This window comes from Phodopus roborovskii, unplaced genomic scaffold (assembly GCF_943737965.1).
Source record: "Phodopus roborovskii unplaced genomic scaffold, PHOROB, whole genome shotgun sequence".
Classification (NCBI taxonomy): domain Eukaryota; kingdom Metazoa; phylum Chordata; class Mammalia; order Rodentia; family Cricetidae; genus Phodopus; species Phodopus roborovskii.
The window spans coordinates 17,889,237-17,908,269 of record NW_026126461.1 but is presented as its reverse complement, the minus strand read 5'-3'; the positions used below and the strand labels follow the sequence as shown (position 1 = coordinate 17,908,269).

Here is a 19,033-nt window from a genome sequence, read left to right as displayed (position 1 = left end):
ATTTAACTATATTGTGAGAAAAAAAGCCCCCTATCAAGTGTCTTCTCAGCTCTAAACCTCAAGGATGAAAACTGAAACTGAGCTACCCTCTCAAAAAACATTCAAGGATGCAGGAAGTTGCCAAGGATACTCTTCATCAAGAAAATGGTTAATCACATTTAGGGACCCAGAGGTGCCTGAGCATGGGTCAGGGGTATTCACAGAGAATGCGATGTGTCTTGGTTGGTTCCAGGTCACTTCTGTATAATAATACACAACCCAGCCACAGTGGCTCATATTTCTTTGACCTCTCACCTTCTGATTCTCGGCATCGCGATACGTGAGACCAAAATAATCCTTTTCCAGCAGGTTCAGATGCTCGCACACTTTGTCAAAGAGCACTTGTCCTCTGGAGCGTTTCTGTGCAAAACAGGACAGGAAAGCCAGTCAGAATACCCAGAAAACCTCTCCCAGGAGATTAACATCAAGCCAAGCATAGAATGCAGATTGCTGGTACCAGTCAGGGAGCGATGGACAGAGTAGAGCATGTCTGTATCTCCAGTTCCGGTGCTAACGCCTGGTGATATTGTCTTAAACACTGATATCTGCTAACATACGGGACAGCAAATGTTATCCTCACAGCCTAATTTTTATGTCACAGCTGCAATTTCTTCACAGAATAAGTTTCCCACATAGGAATCTAAATATTTGTTTCTCACGGGCTCAAGAAATTGGCTTAATTATATTATGAGATGTCATGATTTCTCCACCACAGTGATCTGCACCTTCAAACTGTAAGTCAAAATGAGCCTCTGCTTCCTTCTAGGTCCTTTGTCACACAATGAGACAAATAAATAACTATTCCCTGGATCAGAAAATAAGATACAAAGCAATAAAGACGGCTAAGGTGGAGTTCTGGCCTTGAAACCCAGAACCATGCCTATGTACCTCCACATATGAACACACACACACACACACATACACACACACACACACACGAGTCTCATCCTATAAAAGCTACAAATGAATATACAAACAAAAACTCCAAATGTCAGCGGTGTCACCATGGAAGGTGACTGGAGGAAGACTTTTAAGAAGTAGCTGGAGAAAGGTCATGACCCTACTGTCAAGCACTCTTTGAAATATGAAAAGCCCGAGGATGGATGTGAGCACACAGAACCCACAATGCCATGCTCACAATGTCCAGACTCAGCTCTCTGAATCGAACCTTAAGACCCTGAGCCTGGGAAAGACTAACACTTCAAAGTCTATTACAATCCTCACTCAAGTCCCACAGGTTACTGTCCTCTAAGTTATAGCCATTAGTTTGTTTGGTCTTGTACAACAGCATTCAAAATCCTCTTGACTTCTTTGAGAAGAAATGAACATAACAAGACGAAGATAAGGAGACCTTGATTAAGTCATAAGATTACGGTTAGGTCATACAAATATATGGTGCAGATATACATGCTACATTTGAATCCTCAAGCTGCCATCTGGAGAAAGGGGGACAAAGTTAATCAACCGGGGGGGGGGGGAATGCATCAGCTGAACCTATTGTGTTAACTTTCCATCCATTTTCAACTAATGCTTCCAATGCCTTCGAACATAGCCTTGGAGTCTGAAGTCTATTAACTGCCAACAATTAAGGTGAATTACTTTCCTGTTCTACGGCACCGACATTTTACATGCAATATGTTAAGCATATTTACCTTTGAGATTCAGCGTATTAGCAATGAAATAAAAGAAAATTGATAAACTATGTCCATGACCGAAAAAATAAGCACGCAAAGACCCATGAGTGGAGCGTGTCACTGTGCATTTGTAATTATCCTGAAAGGTAATGGCTTGGTTCTTCCAAAGCATGAATGCTTGAGGAAAAGGGTGAACAACGATGGGAAAGTGGAAGTCATGAACAATGGTGTGTGTTCCACGAAGTATGAAAATAAATTACCAGACTGGGAAAAGACGCTCAGCAAACGTGCAAGAGGAGACATGCTCCTAGCTGGTTTATATCTCTTGTTTATAAATTGCAGCATCTCTGGAACACTGTGAAGTTTGCACATCAACTTAACCGGTCCCTCCCATGCCTACGTCCTGCTTGGACTACAGAACAGACGTGCAGATAAATAGACAGGATGAGGAGACGACCAGCATTATGCTAATGCCTCTGTGTGAACCTGAGCATTTCCTTTGGTAAAACGCGTTATGGTATTGCCTACTACTTCTTTGGAATGGTTGACATTAAAATAAAAGAATTCAAACTCAGGTGAGTGGTAGCACGTGTGACATATTCCGTGAATGTAGCCATCGTTAAAGGGCAGGGCCTGGCCATAAATAACAGGGCAGAAGCTGTTACTACGCGTCTTCTACAGGAGCTCATGACACCTGGTGCTGCCCTTCCTTGTGCAGCATTATTACCGTGGCTTGCTTGTCCTTTAGAAAACAGTTACTGGTTTACTGTCTAATCACTACCTCATACACACTGTTCACGTGTGCACACGATACCCCTAAACTTACATCCGCAGTGTCTGTACAAACACTTCCTTGGTGAGTAATCAGCAAAACAAAATAAATACAAAGACTTATGCTCACCGTTTTTGGATGATTCTGCCTTCTATGACGCCCAAGCCAACAGACTACAGTCAGCCTGCAAGGAGGAGTCCTTTCTGAGGATGTCATAGGCCACCAGGGCAACAGATGCGGTAAGCTGTCTCCTAGGGTGTTCTTGCTTTGACCTAACACATGACTCAAGCGAAGACGGTCTGGCTGACTTGCTCTTTCCCTGGCTGTCATGACTGATTTCTATTAATGACTCATAGCTCTCTCCAGAGTGCTCCATATCTTTTCTTATTGAATATTTCGAGCATATTTTGCTAATAGTGGTCCTTCCCTCACAGTGATGGTACTTTGTTTCCTGGGCTTAAAACGGTCTTTAGACCAGGTGCTGAGCATCTACTATAGACTCTGTGGCCTAGAAACAATGACGACATCCCAGCATGGCCACCAGATACTCGGGCTTCTGGAATGTTATTTTTCCACTTTTTAAACCCTTGGGTGAAAGAGTTCATGGCATAAGGTGGTGGTGGGCTTCAGGCTGTACCGTGCCCCCTGTGGCTGACGGCTAACTACCGGGTTTAAAACATTTCCCTTGACCCATGGGGGCTCTGGCACCTCCGAATTCTGATGACGAAGGAGCAGCTGGGACCTGACTTCAAACTAGTTTTCCAGGCCAGGACTGGATCGTCTCTGAATCTCTTCCTCACCTGGAGAAGTCTTGATCTTTCTAACTCAGGATTTTTTATTGTTGTTGTTTTGGGTTTTTTTTGTTTGTTTGTTTGTTTTTTTCCTAGCAGATTATGCAACTTGTAGTTAACTATTTCTCCTTATTGACATCTGGATGGACCTATAGTTAGTTTTCATTGCCATGATAAAATACCATCATCAAAAGCAACTAAAGGAAGAGTTTGCTTTGGTTTTTACACCTTCAGGGTTGTAGGGGCTGGAGAGGCATGGTGGCAGGAACAGGAAACCGAGACACCACGCCTCATCCGTGCACAGGAAACACAGAGAGTTAACTAGAGGTGGGGTGAGGCTATATGTTCTCAAAGCCCGCCCCCAGTGACACACTTCCTCCATCAAGGCCTCACACCCTAAAATTTCCATAGCCTTCTCTACAGCACCAATAGTTGGGACCAAGTGGTCAAACACCCAAGGTGATGCTGGGTGTCTCTCATTGTAAATATATGACTAAAGCTCAACAGATGGGGGTTTTTAAGAGAAGTCGTGGTAATGCTGTAGCCCTCAAAGACATGCTTCTCACGAAGTGGAGAAATACAAGGGCCCTGTCATTAGACTGGGGTGTGTGACATTCAAAGTCAACTCCATGGGATTTGGAATCACACTGGGACGAATCTTGGGATATGTCTGTGAGAGCACTTGCAGAGGCATTTACAGGAGGAGAGGGGTCCCCTCGGCACGTGGGTGGCGCCATGCATTCCATGTCCTAGGGTCCTGAGTACAACGGGGCAGGGAGCTGAGCATGGGCATTTGTTTCTGCTTGTTGGCTGCAGACTCGGTGTGACCTCTTGGCTTTCGTGCTTGCCACCATGGCATCTCCTTCAAACTGAGCCAAAATACAGCTTCCCTTTCCAAGTCAACCTTATCTCATTTGAGTTGTCACAGCAACCGGGAAACAAATAACCGCAGGGGTAGTGGTAGCTATTTTGAGTAGAAAGAGTAAAATTAAAACAAACAATATATTACAGATTAATGGACGAGTTACCTAACCAGGTAAGATACAGTTTCGATGCTCATCAATGAGCTCATTTAATGAGTTACGTCATTGTTGACTCACTCAAAGCATCCCTCATCCCTCTACAGCACTTCCTAGGAGAAGAAGATGCTACATTCTCAGAAAATCACCCAGGGTTCATGCCTCTCCCTGTCCCCAACAATTAAATGCAACATTTAAAAGATTTCCAGATGAAACGTGGTAAGTTAAACCAGCTTCCTAATTTAGAAATTCTCCAACGTGAGGATTCTAAAGCAATTTTAATTGTCATGAAAAAGCACTATTTTTTCTTTCCCAATTAAATGTATGCCCAATCTGGTCCCTTTAGAGCCTCTTGTGTAAATACTCACTGCTATGTTATGAGAAGAACCGATTCACCTCCGTATTTACTCTGAAAACCTTACAACAATCCCTTTCCAACATGTTTTCACCAAAAAAAAAAAAAAAAAAAAAAAAAAAAGTTCTCGAGAAATGATGAATAAAATATCTGGACACTGCACTAAAAATGAGTCCTCAAACACTGGCCCAAACCCCAAACACTTGCATTTAAAGCTGTTCTTGAAGTGTGTGCATGAAAGTTACAAACCTTCTACAGATTTCTTGAGTTCTTCTATGTAAGGGGACACTTTCCTTTCCCTACCTGAAATGTATACTGATTTTTCTGGGTGCTGGAGATGAAACCTGGGGCCCCATGCATGCTGGGTAAGCAGGCCTGTGTTCTTCACTTAGTTACATGCCCAGCTCTTACATAAAGTCTTCTACTGCAGACCCTTTGACTGATGAATGGATCCAGAGGATAACCAGCGTGATGATCGCTTTTCTGAGTGACAAGGAACATAGACGTGACTCAGAACAATCCCACTCTACAGTGAACAGAGAACAAGGGTGGGCGGTGCCTTCCTGGAAAGGATGATTTCTCTGCCGCGGAGTCTCTGGAAATAATTTCTTAATCTGTGCTTAAGATGAAGAGTACAACACCAGCAACATAAAGCTGATCTCAGCCTAGGTCTCCAAGAGCGAGGGATCAGTGTGAGTGGGGATGTTTCTCAGAAAGGATGAACGTGAAATCAGAGAAAATTGTCAGGTCAAATGGCATCTTTTGCTCTAGGAGCCGGACAGCAGCTATGCAAGAGACGTTTCTCAATTCAGGCAGAAAGAAGGAGAGCGGTTTTTGTCTGAGCGCACAGGCTGACCTAATTATCAATAATGAGGCGGGGAGTCAGGCCAGGTGTGCATGCTCTCAGAGAGTGTGTTTACGTTTCTGCACACAACCACACTGAAAGTGAAACACCGCCACCGCCACAGCCCTCACCGCCACCGCCACAATCTCTACCACCACCACAGGCCACCACCCCCAAAAAACACAAATAAAAAACACACAAATAAAAAAGCCACTTGTTACTATAAAGTACTTAGAGCAACACCGTTGAGAACATCCAGGGAAACTGAGGCGTTGTTCCCCGTCATCTATGAAACCAGAAGAAGACTTCGCCGCACAGGGTTCCGCTCACGATTCTCCCAGGAGCCTTCCTTAAGCAGACCACCAGTCCTCATCTGCAGGGTCCCCTCTCTGGAGACTTATGCCCGAGGGTGAGAAGTAGCTCACTTTCCTACTTCCCCAGAGAAGTCTGCTGGCCTTATTAAAAAAATGTCTCCCCCCAGTGCTTCCTTTCCTAAGTGCATTGTCCTAAGTGCTTCTGTGTTTCCCTGTTTCCAAGGGTCATTTGAAGCTTTATTCCTGAGGGTCAGGAGCTCATGAGGAACTCAGTAAGCGTCCCATGCCAGGGCTCTGTCAGCTTCAGTCGGACCTGCAGCCCTGTTCCTCATCACCCTCCTGATCTTCCTTCTCTATGGCAGGCTCTCCACACAAAGGCATCCTAACAGAGTCTGCTCCGAGAGTGGGTTTGCTTTTCAATTCTTACACGGAAAAATAAGGAGAGGCTGCGGTCAGAGCGGGAACAAACCACGGTGGTATTTGGACAATGGAATCCACAAGAACTCTAAAAAGAGCTGGAGCCAGAACCCCCGGGAAGCAAGATGTGTCACCAGCTGCCCTGAATGCATCTACATCACTTTATGCTTTCAAGTGTACGTTCAAGGCCGCATTCAATGAGCATGGTAGAAAGTCCATTACGCCCATCACTCCTGCCGCAATCCACTCCCACGGGGCCGGGACATAATGGAGTTTTCTAGCCGACGCACCGGGTACATGTGGGTTACAGGCTGTGTATCACAGAGGGCTGATATGGGAGGCAGAAATTAAATTTGGAGAGGACACATATGTCTACCACTAGCCCCTTTCTTTAATTTTATGGACAATCAGCTCCCCTCCCCCCAAAAAACCCCACAATAGTTCTTTCAAGCATGAAGCAACCAACTAATCAATAACCACCTCACCATTTCCTCGATCGGTGAAGTTAGCTTTGACTACCTAGAGTGTTCTGTTAAGACAGAAATATGGAATTATCTCCTGGTCCTGATAATTTCTTAGGAAAATAGTAAATACTTGCCTTATTTCCATGTGTAAAGTAACTACCAGTTAGAATTCACCCAACATTACTTGGAAGCCTTTAAGATACGTATCTAAAGCTTACTTTTACATTTCACTGTTACACATTAGGCGGCCCCAGTCTAGACTCTGGTTGCAGTTACATAGCCATGTGCTATGGAAGAAGCTGCCTGAACTCTCCAGACTTTGCTTTTTTCATCATAAAATGGAAATGTGATTGGAACTCAACGTGTATAAAATAAGGAAAGACTCCGAAAAGCATACTGCCTACGTCATGGGAAGCAGAGGGCAGCGAGTATTGGTAATCGTTATTCAACAAGGAAATCAGTACAATTTCTAATCCTGAAAGTCATAAAGCTAAAGTACTATTAAAAGTCTGTTTCTTATATAACAAATCCACAAAAACCCCAACATCATTCTACTTTTATGACTCACACAGTCATACTTAGTGTAGGAGTAAAACCATTAAATTCTTTGCAAAAAAACAAACAAACAAACAAACAAAAAACAAAACAGCATTACTAGCAGGAGACACACGTACACACTCAGCCTTTTAACAAGACACAGAATGGTTCTGAATATGCATTGGGTAGACTGGCACATTTTGTTATCTCTCAGGCCAAAACATAAGATGGGCACACATTGTCATGGATACAGCATATAGTGCTGTCAAAACAGTAAAGGATGATGTGAATGCATTAGCTTAGCCTGCCCCCTCCCTCCTACCCCCCCTCCCCGGTGTTTTTGACAAGACTCAAGACACAGCCACTCCATGCACATGCATCATCCAAGCCCCCTCTTGCCATCAAGGTCCCGGACCTACTTTCTTTTCTGTAAGGCTGCTTTTTCCTTTCATCCATAATTGGTTTCTGCCCTCATTTGTTGTGGCAATTGGAACCCGTGTTTGAATTCGGACTTTTGTGTTTAGAGCTGAGCACTGTGGTGGTAGATAATAGCTTTTGAGTGGGTCATGCGTCTTCTTGGCCAGCGAGGAGGACACTTGGCTTGGTTTTTTATAAAGACTTTCACAGCACACATATGAGATGCAGGCAGGACACTGCCAGACAACATTTCCTGTTGTTAATCTGCTATGGATTCGGCTCACTATACCAGTGTGTGTGCCAGATGAATGCAGACAAGGCGGCCTGGGAAAGAGGAACTTGTGAGGGAGACACAACTTGGACCCGAATCACGTCTGAGGCCTCTATTAGCTCATTCTGCGTAATGGACTTGGAGGGTTTTTGCTTTGTAAGAAATAGTTTTCTGGTAACTCAAACCAACCAACAAACGGACAAAACCTACACTTACATGCAGGTGATAATTCCTAATTCATTAATTTACTTGGCCAGCTAGAGAGCCATAGGGAATGGAGATACAGAGAATGAAACACGATTTCTAGGAGTTTAAAGAGTCTAGATTTGCCACACTGCTGTCTTTTAACTCAATACGGTGCAGAGGATCAAAACAATATGGTAATGGCATTAGCAATTGCAATTTAGAATTAAATATTAAGTCAACTTGTTTCATTTATTTCTATTTCCATGCAATCTTCTGACCTAGTAACTGGGCAAAGGCTGTGAGTAAACAGGAAGAAAAGAATGTCTGGATCACTACAGAAACTACTTCTACACAAGTATCATTATGGCATTTGCCAGGTGAGTGTGAAATGTGACCTGTAAGATGTATAATAAATACGGATAAATGTGATCAATCGGCCAGATGGGCACAAATCCAGGAGCTGTGACCCAGAGCTCTCTGTGTCTCATCGGAACACATATTTAAAGTGAGACACATCCTTATTATGAGTACTATTACTATTAGCCTTAATTCAGTCCAACATAACAGGACACCTGCAGGATCTTACCCCCCTTGCTCATTGCTGATTGTGGGTTTTGAAATTTTTACACAAAATTACTCTGTAATTAACAGGTCTCTTCTACATCTAACTACAGAGCCACTGGAACGGGAACATGTTGGTGTTCACTGGGGCCCTAGCAGCATGCATACATCTGGTCTACCATGGAGGTCTCACATCAAGGTCAATGTTGTTTGCAGCAGTCACATATTTAATAGGCTTACGTTTAGTAATTCTATATGGAAATTGATCTTATTTGCATCTCTCCGCATACTATTTGCTTTGAGGTTGTCTTGAGCAGTAAAGAAAAAAAATATTATTTCACCTTCAGTGTTCTGTGCTTTAGGGATTCAATGGGATTGAATTATTAAAATCAAACCCTATAAATTGCAATTTGGATGTCTTAGGCCTCCTTGGGTCTCTCTGCAATGGCTTCAATTCAAACTCCCAAGGTGAACTTAAATTCAGGCTCGGGTACTTGCATAGGGAGGGATGATGAGCCCTGTTAATGTGTTCTGTGAAGTCCTCACCTGTCAGGAGAAGATGCCCAAACCATGTGGTATTTAAATAACCCCGTTCCACCTTCTCACCAGCTTCAAGTAGTGGGAACAAATCCTAATGTCATTATATGTCTACTATAAGGTCATGGCAGATTTACACACATGGCTTCCCATTTCTGTCACAGTCCTTCAGGGGGACAGCTAGGAAAGTATCACTCCGTGAGCCCAGAACATGCTTTCTGATGGACCTATCAACTAAAACTTGGGGGAGTGGCGGGAGGCAGGATTCACACTGGTCTCCCATCCACGCCACTGTAACCGGTTTCATCCATAATAATTAATAATAATAATAAATTATGTGTTTGCAAATGTGTATGTGGGAGAGATAGAGACGGGGGGGGGGGGAAGAGGAGAGGAAAGAAACTCAAATAGCCCAAGAAGCCGTATCTTGGGTATTTCTTGCATATTTCTCTTGTAGAATAGCACACAGGAATCTCATGACCGGAAGGAAGGATGACGGATACCACTCGCTGAATGGACAGGGAACGTGTGGCTGTCATCTCAAACTGACTGGTCAGTACCAAATGCTTTTCAGGTCTGATTGGGGGAAATATAAATCAGTGCTGATAGTTATTGTAATCCACTTTAGGGCAAAGCCTGGAGGGCTGCAGCAGAGTTTCCCATAACTAGCCAATAATACACGCTCCTTCTCTCAACAGCTGAGATGTTTTGCGGTTTGGGCACTGAGCATTAGCTTTCTCACCTGAGCCTGGCAGGGAGGGAGAAGGAATTCTGTAGCTGACCCCGCTTACAGCTTTACACTCACTTTTCTCTTGGTTTTGTTTTCTACCCATTTATAATCTTCTCATTATATTTTGTGCACTTGTGTGAAACCAAACATTGAAACAGAAAGTCCTCATGAGAATGAGGAAATAAGCTAAACTGTCCTTGAACCTGATCACACCTCCAGCTCTGAGTGTGGGTTTGCTTGGTCCATTGTCCCCATCATGACAAATTCTTACCCCTGCACTATATAGAAAAGCTTCACCATTATGTTCCGGGCAAGATTTTTATCTAAAGGGATAGCTGGAGATTCTTCGCAGTTTTAGCCTTGGGGTAATTATCTTAAACCATTCATGAGCTTTCCAAGCTCATGGCATTTCCCTGAAGAATGTGGTGCCTCTTTGGTGACTGTATTTGCTGTCACTAAGAAATAACAAGTTTCCTCACGCCTTTCAGTTTTCCTAACAACCTGGCAAGAACGGTTTCTTATGTGGGTGTACATCCGCTCGCCATCACTCGTTCCTGAGGAACAGCATTTTCTTTTGCCCTTACCAAAGAATTTCAAATATGCATACCAGTGAGATGCAGTCGTCTGCCACATTTAAAAGACACACCCTCATACAGCAAAGGCATCGCGCTTATTGGGAAGAATTCTCCATCCCACCGAATAGAGCAGGTCACGAATTAATACCTATCATGGCCACTGAGGCTTAAATTTGTCCTCTATAGAGTTCTCTCTGTCCTGTGTACTAAAGATCACAGGCAACACCACCACCAACGAAAAATATCGGCCAGTCTCGTAAGAGAGGCAACACAAGAAACATAAATTCAGTTTACCTCGAAGCACAATATCTATCTATTAATATTTGTCTCACAAGGAAAGTCACCAAGTTATAGGAGGCTAACTTTATTGGCAGAAAGGCTTTGCGTTTCAATAAAAGGTTCCCGCAACAGGAAGTCTGTGACTTCTTGTAAAAAAAAAAAAAAAAAAAAAAAAAAAAACACATGTAAGAAGCGTATGAAGCGAAGGCTGAATGGACACGGGAGACAACTCTCTGCTGTGTCGGGGGAGTGAGACTAGAAGCCTGCATGGGGCCCAGAGGGGAAAGGATCTCAAAGGAGAGGAGAGGGAGGTGAGGGACACATAAACATCCAACAGGATGTTATCAGTTTCAAACTGCGGAGACGTGAGAGGTTACTTTTACGGGGATTTGTTATTTCTAATTAGAAAAACAAAACCCTGGACGTGTCTAAATCACACCACTTCCCTTACAGTGTAATAATGAACACTTAAAAAACGTAATGCTGCAGAACACAAGTAGACGAGCTGCTGCTAATGCTCACTTAAGTTATCAGTGAAATATCTCAACCAGCCACGCCTCTAAGCCACAGAAGGCCATAGTTCTTATTGGTTGGCACAATGGAGATGGTAACAAGCGAAAGACAACACAAATCCAAACTGAAAAAATAAAAGAGATCTGGCAACGGACTCTAGGGAGGCTGAGATGAACCGGAAAGCATGAGTGCACTCCATTATGCTTCTACCGATGGCAACACACCCCGTTTCCTGCTCATCCCAGAGTAAGCCTTCGTGGGATTTTTTTGAAGATGAAACAGAAATGCTTTCCTATACAGACTGCATGAACATTATTTTAAGGAACCCACTTCAACCGGGGTTACCACGGTAAGCTTTCTAAGGAACAGCACACCCAGGGGTGTGCCAGACCATGGCTAAGAGGAGAAATGGGCTGGGTGTAGAGAGGTAGCCTGAAGAAGAGTTGACATAACTCATTTTCCAGGCCTAGCTAGTGAAGCCCTTTTTCTTTTCTTCGCTCGCTCATGTTTGAGTTAATATAGACTAGAACGGGCCCTGAAGGTTTCCAATCTGGCCTCTCTCCAGATACCAAACATCCAGGTGGAGTAAGTTGCTACTTCTTAGTTGAGACGACTTAACATCCAGTAGGTTTGATGTGAGTTCATTCTCTTGCCCTGGAAGCTTCCTTCCTGTATCCCATGCCTGTAACTTTAGATTTGGGAGTTGGAGTGGTTTATAGGCATCTCCCCCAAAAAGTTCACATGATGGACACGTACTTCCTAAACTCAGATATTAATGGTCCGTGGATGTGGGCACCTTGGCAGATAGCTGGGGTCAGATGAGATTGCGTGTGAGGCCTCTCTGGGAGGAGGGGCAGTGGCGGGAGCCGGAATGCCAGCCCTGCCTTGCTGTCTGATGGCCTAGGCCATGATAAATGCAGTGAGAAGGCCTGTGACCGATGGCCTCTTTACTCTCTGCCATCTCAGCCTCCAGAACCATAAGTTAAACAAGCTTTCATCTTTTAACTCAGTCCCACAATTACTGTACCAGAAAAGACTCAACTTGCTGAGTCCCACCTTCTCATTCCTACCCCACTGGTTCAGTTAGCTGACTTTCAAGAATGTTCTTTGAAATCTATTTCCCCCTCTACCGGATGCCTCTCGGCAGCCTTGGTTGGCTCCTCAGTCAACCAAGTTCAACTCTTGCTGAGTTCACTGCACTAGAACTAACCGGTACCCGTTACTATTACTATTTCGTAGAAGTAAACCTAAAAAGCGCAGATGGGTTCACAGACTGCATTCATTACGTAAAACCCCTCAAAGGCATGCTTCCCTGCTGTCACTGGCAGAATTCTACATGCCCACTTGGCTTCCCGCCCTCTCTGCTGTACATGCCTTTGGCAAAACGAATCCCGGTGTGATTAAGTGTGGCCTAAGCCACCGCGTTACGCCGTATGCACTGGAGAACGATATCCCGGTGGTACAACATGGAGGCCTTTACTGTAGCTACTGCACCCTTCCCTATGACCCCTGATCTTCCTCTCTGACGCTTCTCACCCCCCTCACACCGCCTTATCCGCCCGAGGGAAGAGAGCGCTAGGCATTGCTAAGTAAATATTAAGCATCCCCTTAGAATTCCACAAACCGGAGGGAAGAAAGGGAAGGGGGAAGTGTTGTAATCATATCACAATCTCAAAATAAAACCCAATATAAAAATACATGAACGCTACTTGCTTCAACGCTGCTGCCTTCAATACCACTGCCGGGAACACCGGTACTTTTTGATAATTAATCTCTACCCACCAAGAGTGGCCCTGAGGCTCACTTGTCATCTTCCGCAACTTGAATCACTTCTGAGGAGTCCTTTCTCCCATGGAAGTATTTATAGCCATCTAAGGTATGTCAGACCTCTGTTAACACCAAACCTAAAAGACACAGAAGAATCCAGGCATGTCCTCAAAGCCACACCCTCCAAGTTCTCGGACGGCAAAGGATCTGTCCCAACACGAAGCAGAAAGAGCCAGGCGGGTTCTATCTTTCTTGTTCCCAGGGGCTTCCATTGTGTTTCCAGTTATTTTATGAAAACCCAGCTTAGCCCAGAACTCCTCCTGTTATGAGGGACACAAAGAGAGTCTTAGCCTGTACTTGGCACTGGCTGGCAGGTAGAGGATGTCTTACAATTTCAAAGATACTTGAAATCACACTGACTAGTAAGGGAGCCTCTCTCAGCGCAGGGTTGCTAGGCAAGACAGCAGGAAATACAGCAATGCGGGAAAGAAACACTGCCCCACCATCTTCAGAGGGTACCGAGGATGAAGGAAAAGCTGGGTGATCCCCTTCACCTGCCTTCGACCTCCCAATGTCATCTGAGGAGTCTGTTAGCGAAGCTGAAGAGCTATGGTTTCCCCAGCACAGAGAGGCGGGCCCTGCCAGCTGGGATGGAGTATAGTAAGAGCTTGCAGAACATATTCAGGCTTGTTCAGCACCCCCTGGCTTCTGACACTGGGTCCTCTGGAGCCATACTTCCTCGCCTGCTCATGGCAGGTTCACCGGGGGTATTGTAAGCAAAAGCAGGGTGGCCCGCGCTTTCCAGTAGACTGTTCCATCCTGCCTACCATCCAGTAGATTGTCCACAGAAGGAGCACAATGACTTCCTGCGTTTGCATGAAACTGTCGAGCATTCCAAAAGGGCCAAACGGATGATTGGCTGAGTGAAAAATACTGGTATTACTAATACCCGGTTACAAAAAAATCCTGGGAATGGAGAGTCACACGGAATTTCCTTTCTCAAAGGTGAGACACACTGTCCAGTATCTTTTTTCTCTTTAGACTCCACGAGGGCAAAAACTACAGTTCTAACAGCCCTATTTTCAAAAATCCCACCACACGTAGAGTATTTTATATTTATATTTATTCTTAACCAGTTTCCAGAAGGCCATGCTTCATGCTGCATACGATGACAACGTTGTTACAAAGCTGGAGAAGCTTTTGGATGTGCAAAGCATTGCAGACCTCAAGGCTCTCGGCAGCTGGAGGTCACTCACTCTCCGTTTCTTACCATGACCCTGACTCTACGTTTTATAGACAGAAGAGCTGAGGATTTTGAGGGATAAGATGCATAGAAAAGCAGCGAAGCCAACACACCACCAAGGTCTCTAACGACTGAAGCCCTTCTCAAGGCCTTGAGCCAGCACTGTGTTCGTCTACAGAGTGGGCTGGGAAGACTTATCCTAGGCTGTATAGCAACACGACACTCTGATTTTATTTGTCATTCTCTGGTGGGGGATGTTCCTTTGCATAATGTTTGTCTTATTGCTTGATGAATAAAACACTGATTGGACGGATGATAGGTAGGGCTAGGCGATAAGGAGGATTCTGGGAAGTGTAGGCACAGGAGTCGTCATGTGATCCCAGAAAGTGATGTAGCTGGGCAGAATCAGAATATAAGCAGGGACAAACAGGAAGTCACTGCCCTTTCTTCTCTGTGGAGACATTGAGCAGTCACCATGTAGTGGAGTAAGAGGTCCCTGGACCTTTCTCCAGTAAGAGAGGACCACATGGAAACACTTAGATTGGCAGAAATGAATCGCCAATATGAAACGCTAGTAACAGGCCAACAGTTTTATAACTCTATAGCATCTGTGTGCTTCTTTGGGGCTGAAAGTTCATGTTACAGTTCTCTGCAAAAACTCAGCCCTCCAATTCTTAGGGTGTTTATATATTACAAGTTTCAAAAAAAAAAAAAAGGATACTAATTAAGGCTAATGTATATCCATTTACTACTAGTGAATAAATGAGAGATGAGTTAGAGTTTCACATCCTGTCTGAGTGAACTATAGATGCCCCGAGGAGTACATCAAAACAGACAGCCAGTAAGTTCCTCTGAATTAGCTTTGAAGAAAACATGAGTTTGTTAAGTCAATCTCACAACTTCAGATGATTCTGTTCTTCTTGCTTGTTTGTTTGTTTTGGTTCTTGTTTTTTGGAAAGACCAGCTGTTGTCGGCAGATCTGACACAGAAACCCCAAAGGATGACAAGGCCAAGATGGACTACAAAGAAAACCCCTTGTAAGGGACAGGGGAGGCAGCTAAGTAAGGGAAGTGCTCCTTTTGCAAGTGTGAAGAACAATCGGGATCCAGTTGAGAAACAGGGCCTGGTGTTGAACTCAGCAAAAAGAAAGCGAGACACTGGCAGGTTCCTGGAAGCTCACGGGGTCAGGTGGCCCGGTGGATGTGCAGAACTTCCAGGCTAGTGAGAGACCCTGTGCCAAGCAACAGGATTGGCGCCTGAAGTGCCCTCTGACTTTGTGTAAGCTACCTCGCAAACACCCTTCCCCCAACAGGAACCCACGCACACCATCCAAATCAACCCACAAATCAACAAGAATCTTCAGCAGAAACGACTGGCAATCTTCTCATGCACCTGTAGCCTCAAATCCAAAGGAAGGCTGTCTTCCCAGTAAATACACCCTTAGCCTGCAACAAGAGCCCAAACCAGGCGGCTGCTGTAGTTCACGAATTGCTATTAAATACTAGGAGAGAATATGCACTCCTGACATCAACAAATGAAGAAGGAGGTAATCTATTAAATTTCACTGAATTAACATTACGCATGTGATGGGAGATGTCATTCTGTATATGTTTCTCATATTGGTTAATAAATAAAGCACTGTTGGCCAATAGTAAAGGAAGATAGGAGGGACTAGGAGACAAGGAGGAAGAGGAAGTAGTAAGGAGGAGTCAGCATGGAGAGCCTGGAGAGAACAGAACCGCCATTCCTTCGCTCTCGGTAAGACCACGTGGAAATACATAGAAATGGGTTAATATTTAAGACAGAGCTAGCCGATAAGAAACAAATAACCAGGCCAACAGGATTATATCAAATACAGAGTCTCTGTGCATTATTTGGGGCTGGCGCGGCGGCAGGACAAGACCAGCAGTGGCAGGAGGAAAAACCCATACACCTTACAAATGGCGCCCACGTGGCTAGTTAGAACTTCCACTTAAAATTTAACAAAAGCTTAAAAAAGGGTTTTAGAAACAAAAGAACAGAGACAAGCAAGGTTTCTTGGTAACAGCATTTTTCTTGGTTGAACTCTGCTTTGTGAGAGACAAACAGATATTTGTGTGGCTCCTTTTAGGGAAAATTCCTGACTCAGCATAAGCGGCAAAAAAAAAAAAAAAAAAAAAAAACCTGCACGGCTTTTAAGAAACTCTGCTAACAATTTATTGGTGTGTACGAGAGCTTGCAATGGCAGTGACCACATCTCCAAGCCGGCAGCATGCAGACTAAGGCAGTGAGCACAGTTCTCAGAGAACAGTTCTCAGTAAAATAGCCACAGCCATCTTTGGTAAATTGCGGCAGAAACAACAATGACTTTCATTTTAGTAATGTTGTTTACCAGATAAAAGACTCGTGGCTACAAAAAGATTTACAGTAAAGACAGATTCACATTAAGAAAAAGCGCTAAAAGTTTACAGTGTGTTTTAAAATAGCTAAAAGTTTACAGTGTGTTTTAAAATATCCGTAGGCTTGGGAGAAAAAGAAATAAAATGGTTTTAAAAAGAGAGTGAGGAGCTGGGTGTGGTGGCACACACCTTTAATCCCAGCACTTGGGAGACAGAGGCAAGCAAATCTCTTGTGATTTCAAAGTAAACCTGGTATGCAGAGTGAATTCCAGGACAGATAAGAGTTACACAGAGAAACCCTGTCTCAAAAAATGAAACAATAAAAGTAAGAGAAACGGAGTAATAATAAAGCCACATAAAGATGAAAAGCTCAGAGAGAATCTGGTTACTGTAGCCTGAGGAAACAACTGTTAAAACAAATGCTGCTGAATTAATTAAATTTATATATTTTAAAATGCTTTGACTCAAAAATTTAAGTTCAAGGACAAGTTACTGGGGAAAAGGATTTCTATTTTTGTTTCCACAGAAAATGAAAAGCTGTGGATTATTGCAGTCTTATGTGGTTTGATCAAGCCAGACCCCCTGAAACAGAGTTCCAGGTGATCCTACATTCAAAACAGCTGAACAAAGCAGCCTTGCAGACTACAGCCAGGATTTCTGCGTCTTCTTAGGATCCCCATGACAGCGCCCCCTATTAGCAGGAAGTAGTTTGGAAAGAACGACACCCAAATTCCCAAATATTGTTTATAAATGTTTGTTTTCATTTAAGTGGGCTTAGTTTTAAATGGTTAATGACAACAACCAATATCCTTTTAAAGGTAAAAAGGGGATTATGGTATAGATATGAATACTTTGTTTTGGAACAGATTTTCATTTATTGATACAATTTAAGGTCAATTTTGTGAGTGTATATTCTCCTTTCGTCTAGGTATTGTGTTTATATAGCTCATTTAGAAATGTAATGTATAATGTAGTACAGATTATAGATAATTACCTATGATAGTCAAAGCTTAGAGTTAAGTTAGTTAGGTTTTCAAGATACACAGAGATGTATTTGAGATAGATAGGCATTCTTCAAACCTTTCAAAGACCTACAGAATATGGCATTTAAAATGGTTTAGGGTTTTTCTCGACAATGAGACATAAATGCTCCTGGAAACACCACCTGAACAAGAAAGGAAGATGGAAGATGAACATCGAAGAAATGCGTTATAAAGTTACTTCCAATATGGCAAGACTAGCCATTTGGACAAGTTACTGCTCTTGTCTGGACTGTTTGACTTTATGCTGTATAAACTGGACATGCAGGACCTACAGAAAAGTGACTGCTGATTCAAGATGGACATTGCTACAGAGTTCCTGCTTCATGGAAGAGTCTGCGAGACAGTATGCAGGACACAGAGAAAAGTGACTGACAAATAGCCAATAAAAGAAGACAGTTTAAAGTTTCCTGCTTTGCTGAAGAGTCTGCCAGACACACTATGGCCTATGGGCTGAAGATGGAAGATTACAGAAGAACTTCAGGTGACTGATCAGGCAAGATGTCTCTGTCATTTCTAGAGTTTATATATTATCCTTCTGTGGTCTTTGAAGGTGTTGAAGACAGATAGTTATGGTTATAGTTTTCATTAGTTAGGATTAAAGATAAATTACTTAGACTTTAGACACACAAAGACAGAACAGATGATGGAATATTTTCTTCAAATCTTGCTAAATGTTAATGGACTAAATATTGTTAGCTGTGATTCTTATTTGATAACTGTTGTGTTATATATATTGCTATTTTAAGGTTAAAACCCTTTTTTTATTTAGACAGAAAAGAGGAGATGATGGGAGATGTCATTCTGTATATGTTTCTCATACTGGTTAATAAATAAAGCACTGTTGGCCAATAGGAAAGGAAGATAGGAGGGACTAGGAGACAAGGAGGAAGAGGAAGTAGTAAGGAGGAGTCAGCATGGAGAGCCTGGAGAGAACAGAACCGCCATTCCTTCGCTCTCGGTAAGACCATGTGGAAATACATAGTTAATGGGTTAATAATTAAGACAGAGCTAGCTGATAAGAAACAAGTAACCAGGCCAACAGGATTATATCAAATACAGAGTCTCAGTGTGTTATTTGGGGCTGGCGCAGCGGCGGGACCAAACCAGTGGCGGAAGATGGAAAAACCTATACACCTTACACGCATGGCCTTTCCTCTACTTCATTTTTATTTTTTTTCCAATCTCCTACTGAATTATTTGAGAGCAAACAACGCTGGACCAAGATGTTACCATGGCAGATTTTTTTCCTTTGTCTCTGCAGCAAACATCAACAAGATTACAGGAATAGCACAGCGACGAGGTACTCATAAATACACTTCAATGTCTCCCTTGAACTGGAAAGTGTTT

General features: G+C 43.4%; 1 protein-coding gene across 1 annotated transcript in view; it reads right to left on the bottom strand.

The window, feature by feature from the left end:
- The window catches only part of Epb41l3 (erythrocyte membrane protein band 4.1 like 3), a 144,267-nt gene that overhangs the window by 47,210 nt on the left and 78,024 nt on the right, over nucleotides 1-19,033 (bottom strand). Inside the window, exon 4 of the mRNA XM_051190905.1 lies at nucleotides 295-399. Within this exon, the coding sequence (XP_051046862.1) occupies nucleotides 295-399 (105 nt within the window). The remainder of the gene's footprint in view (nucleotides 1-294; nucleotides 400-19,033) is intronic.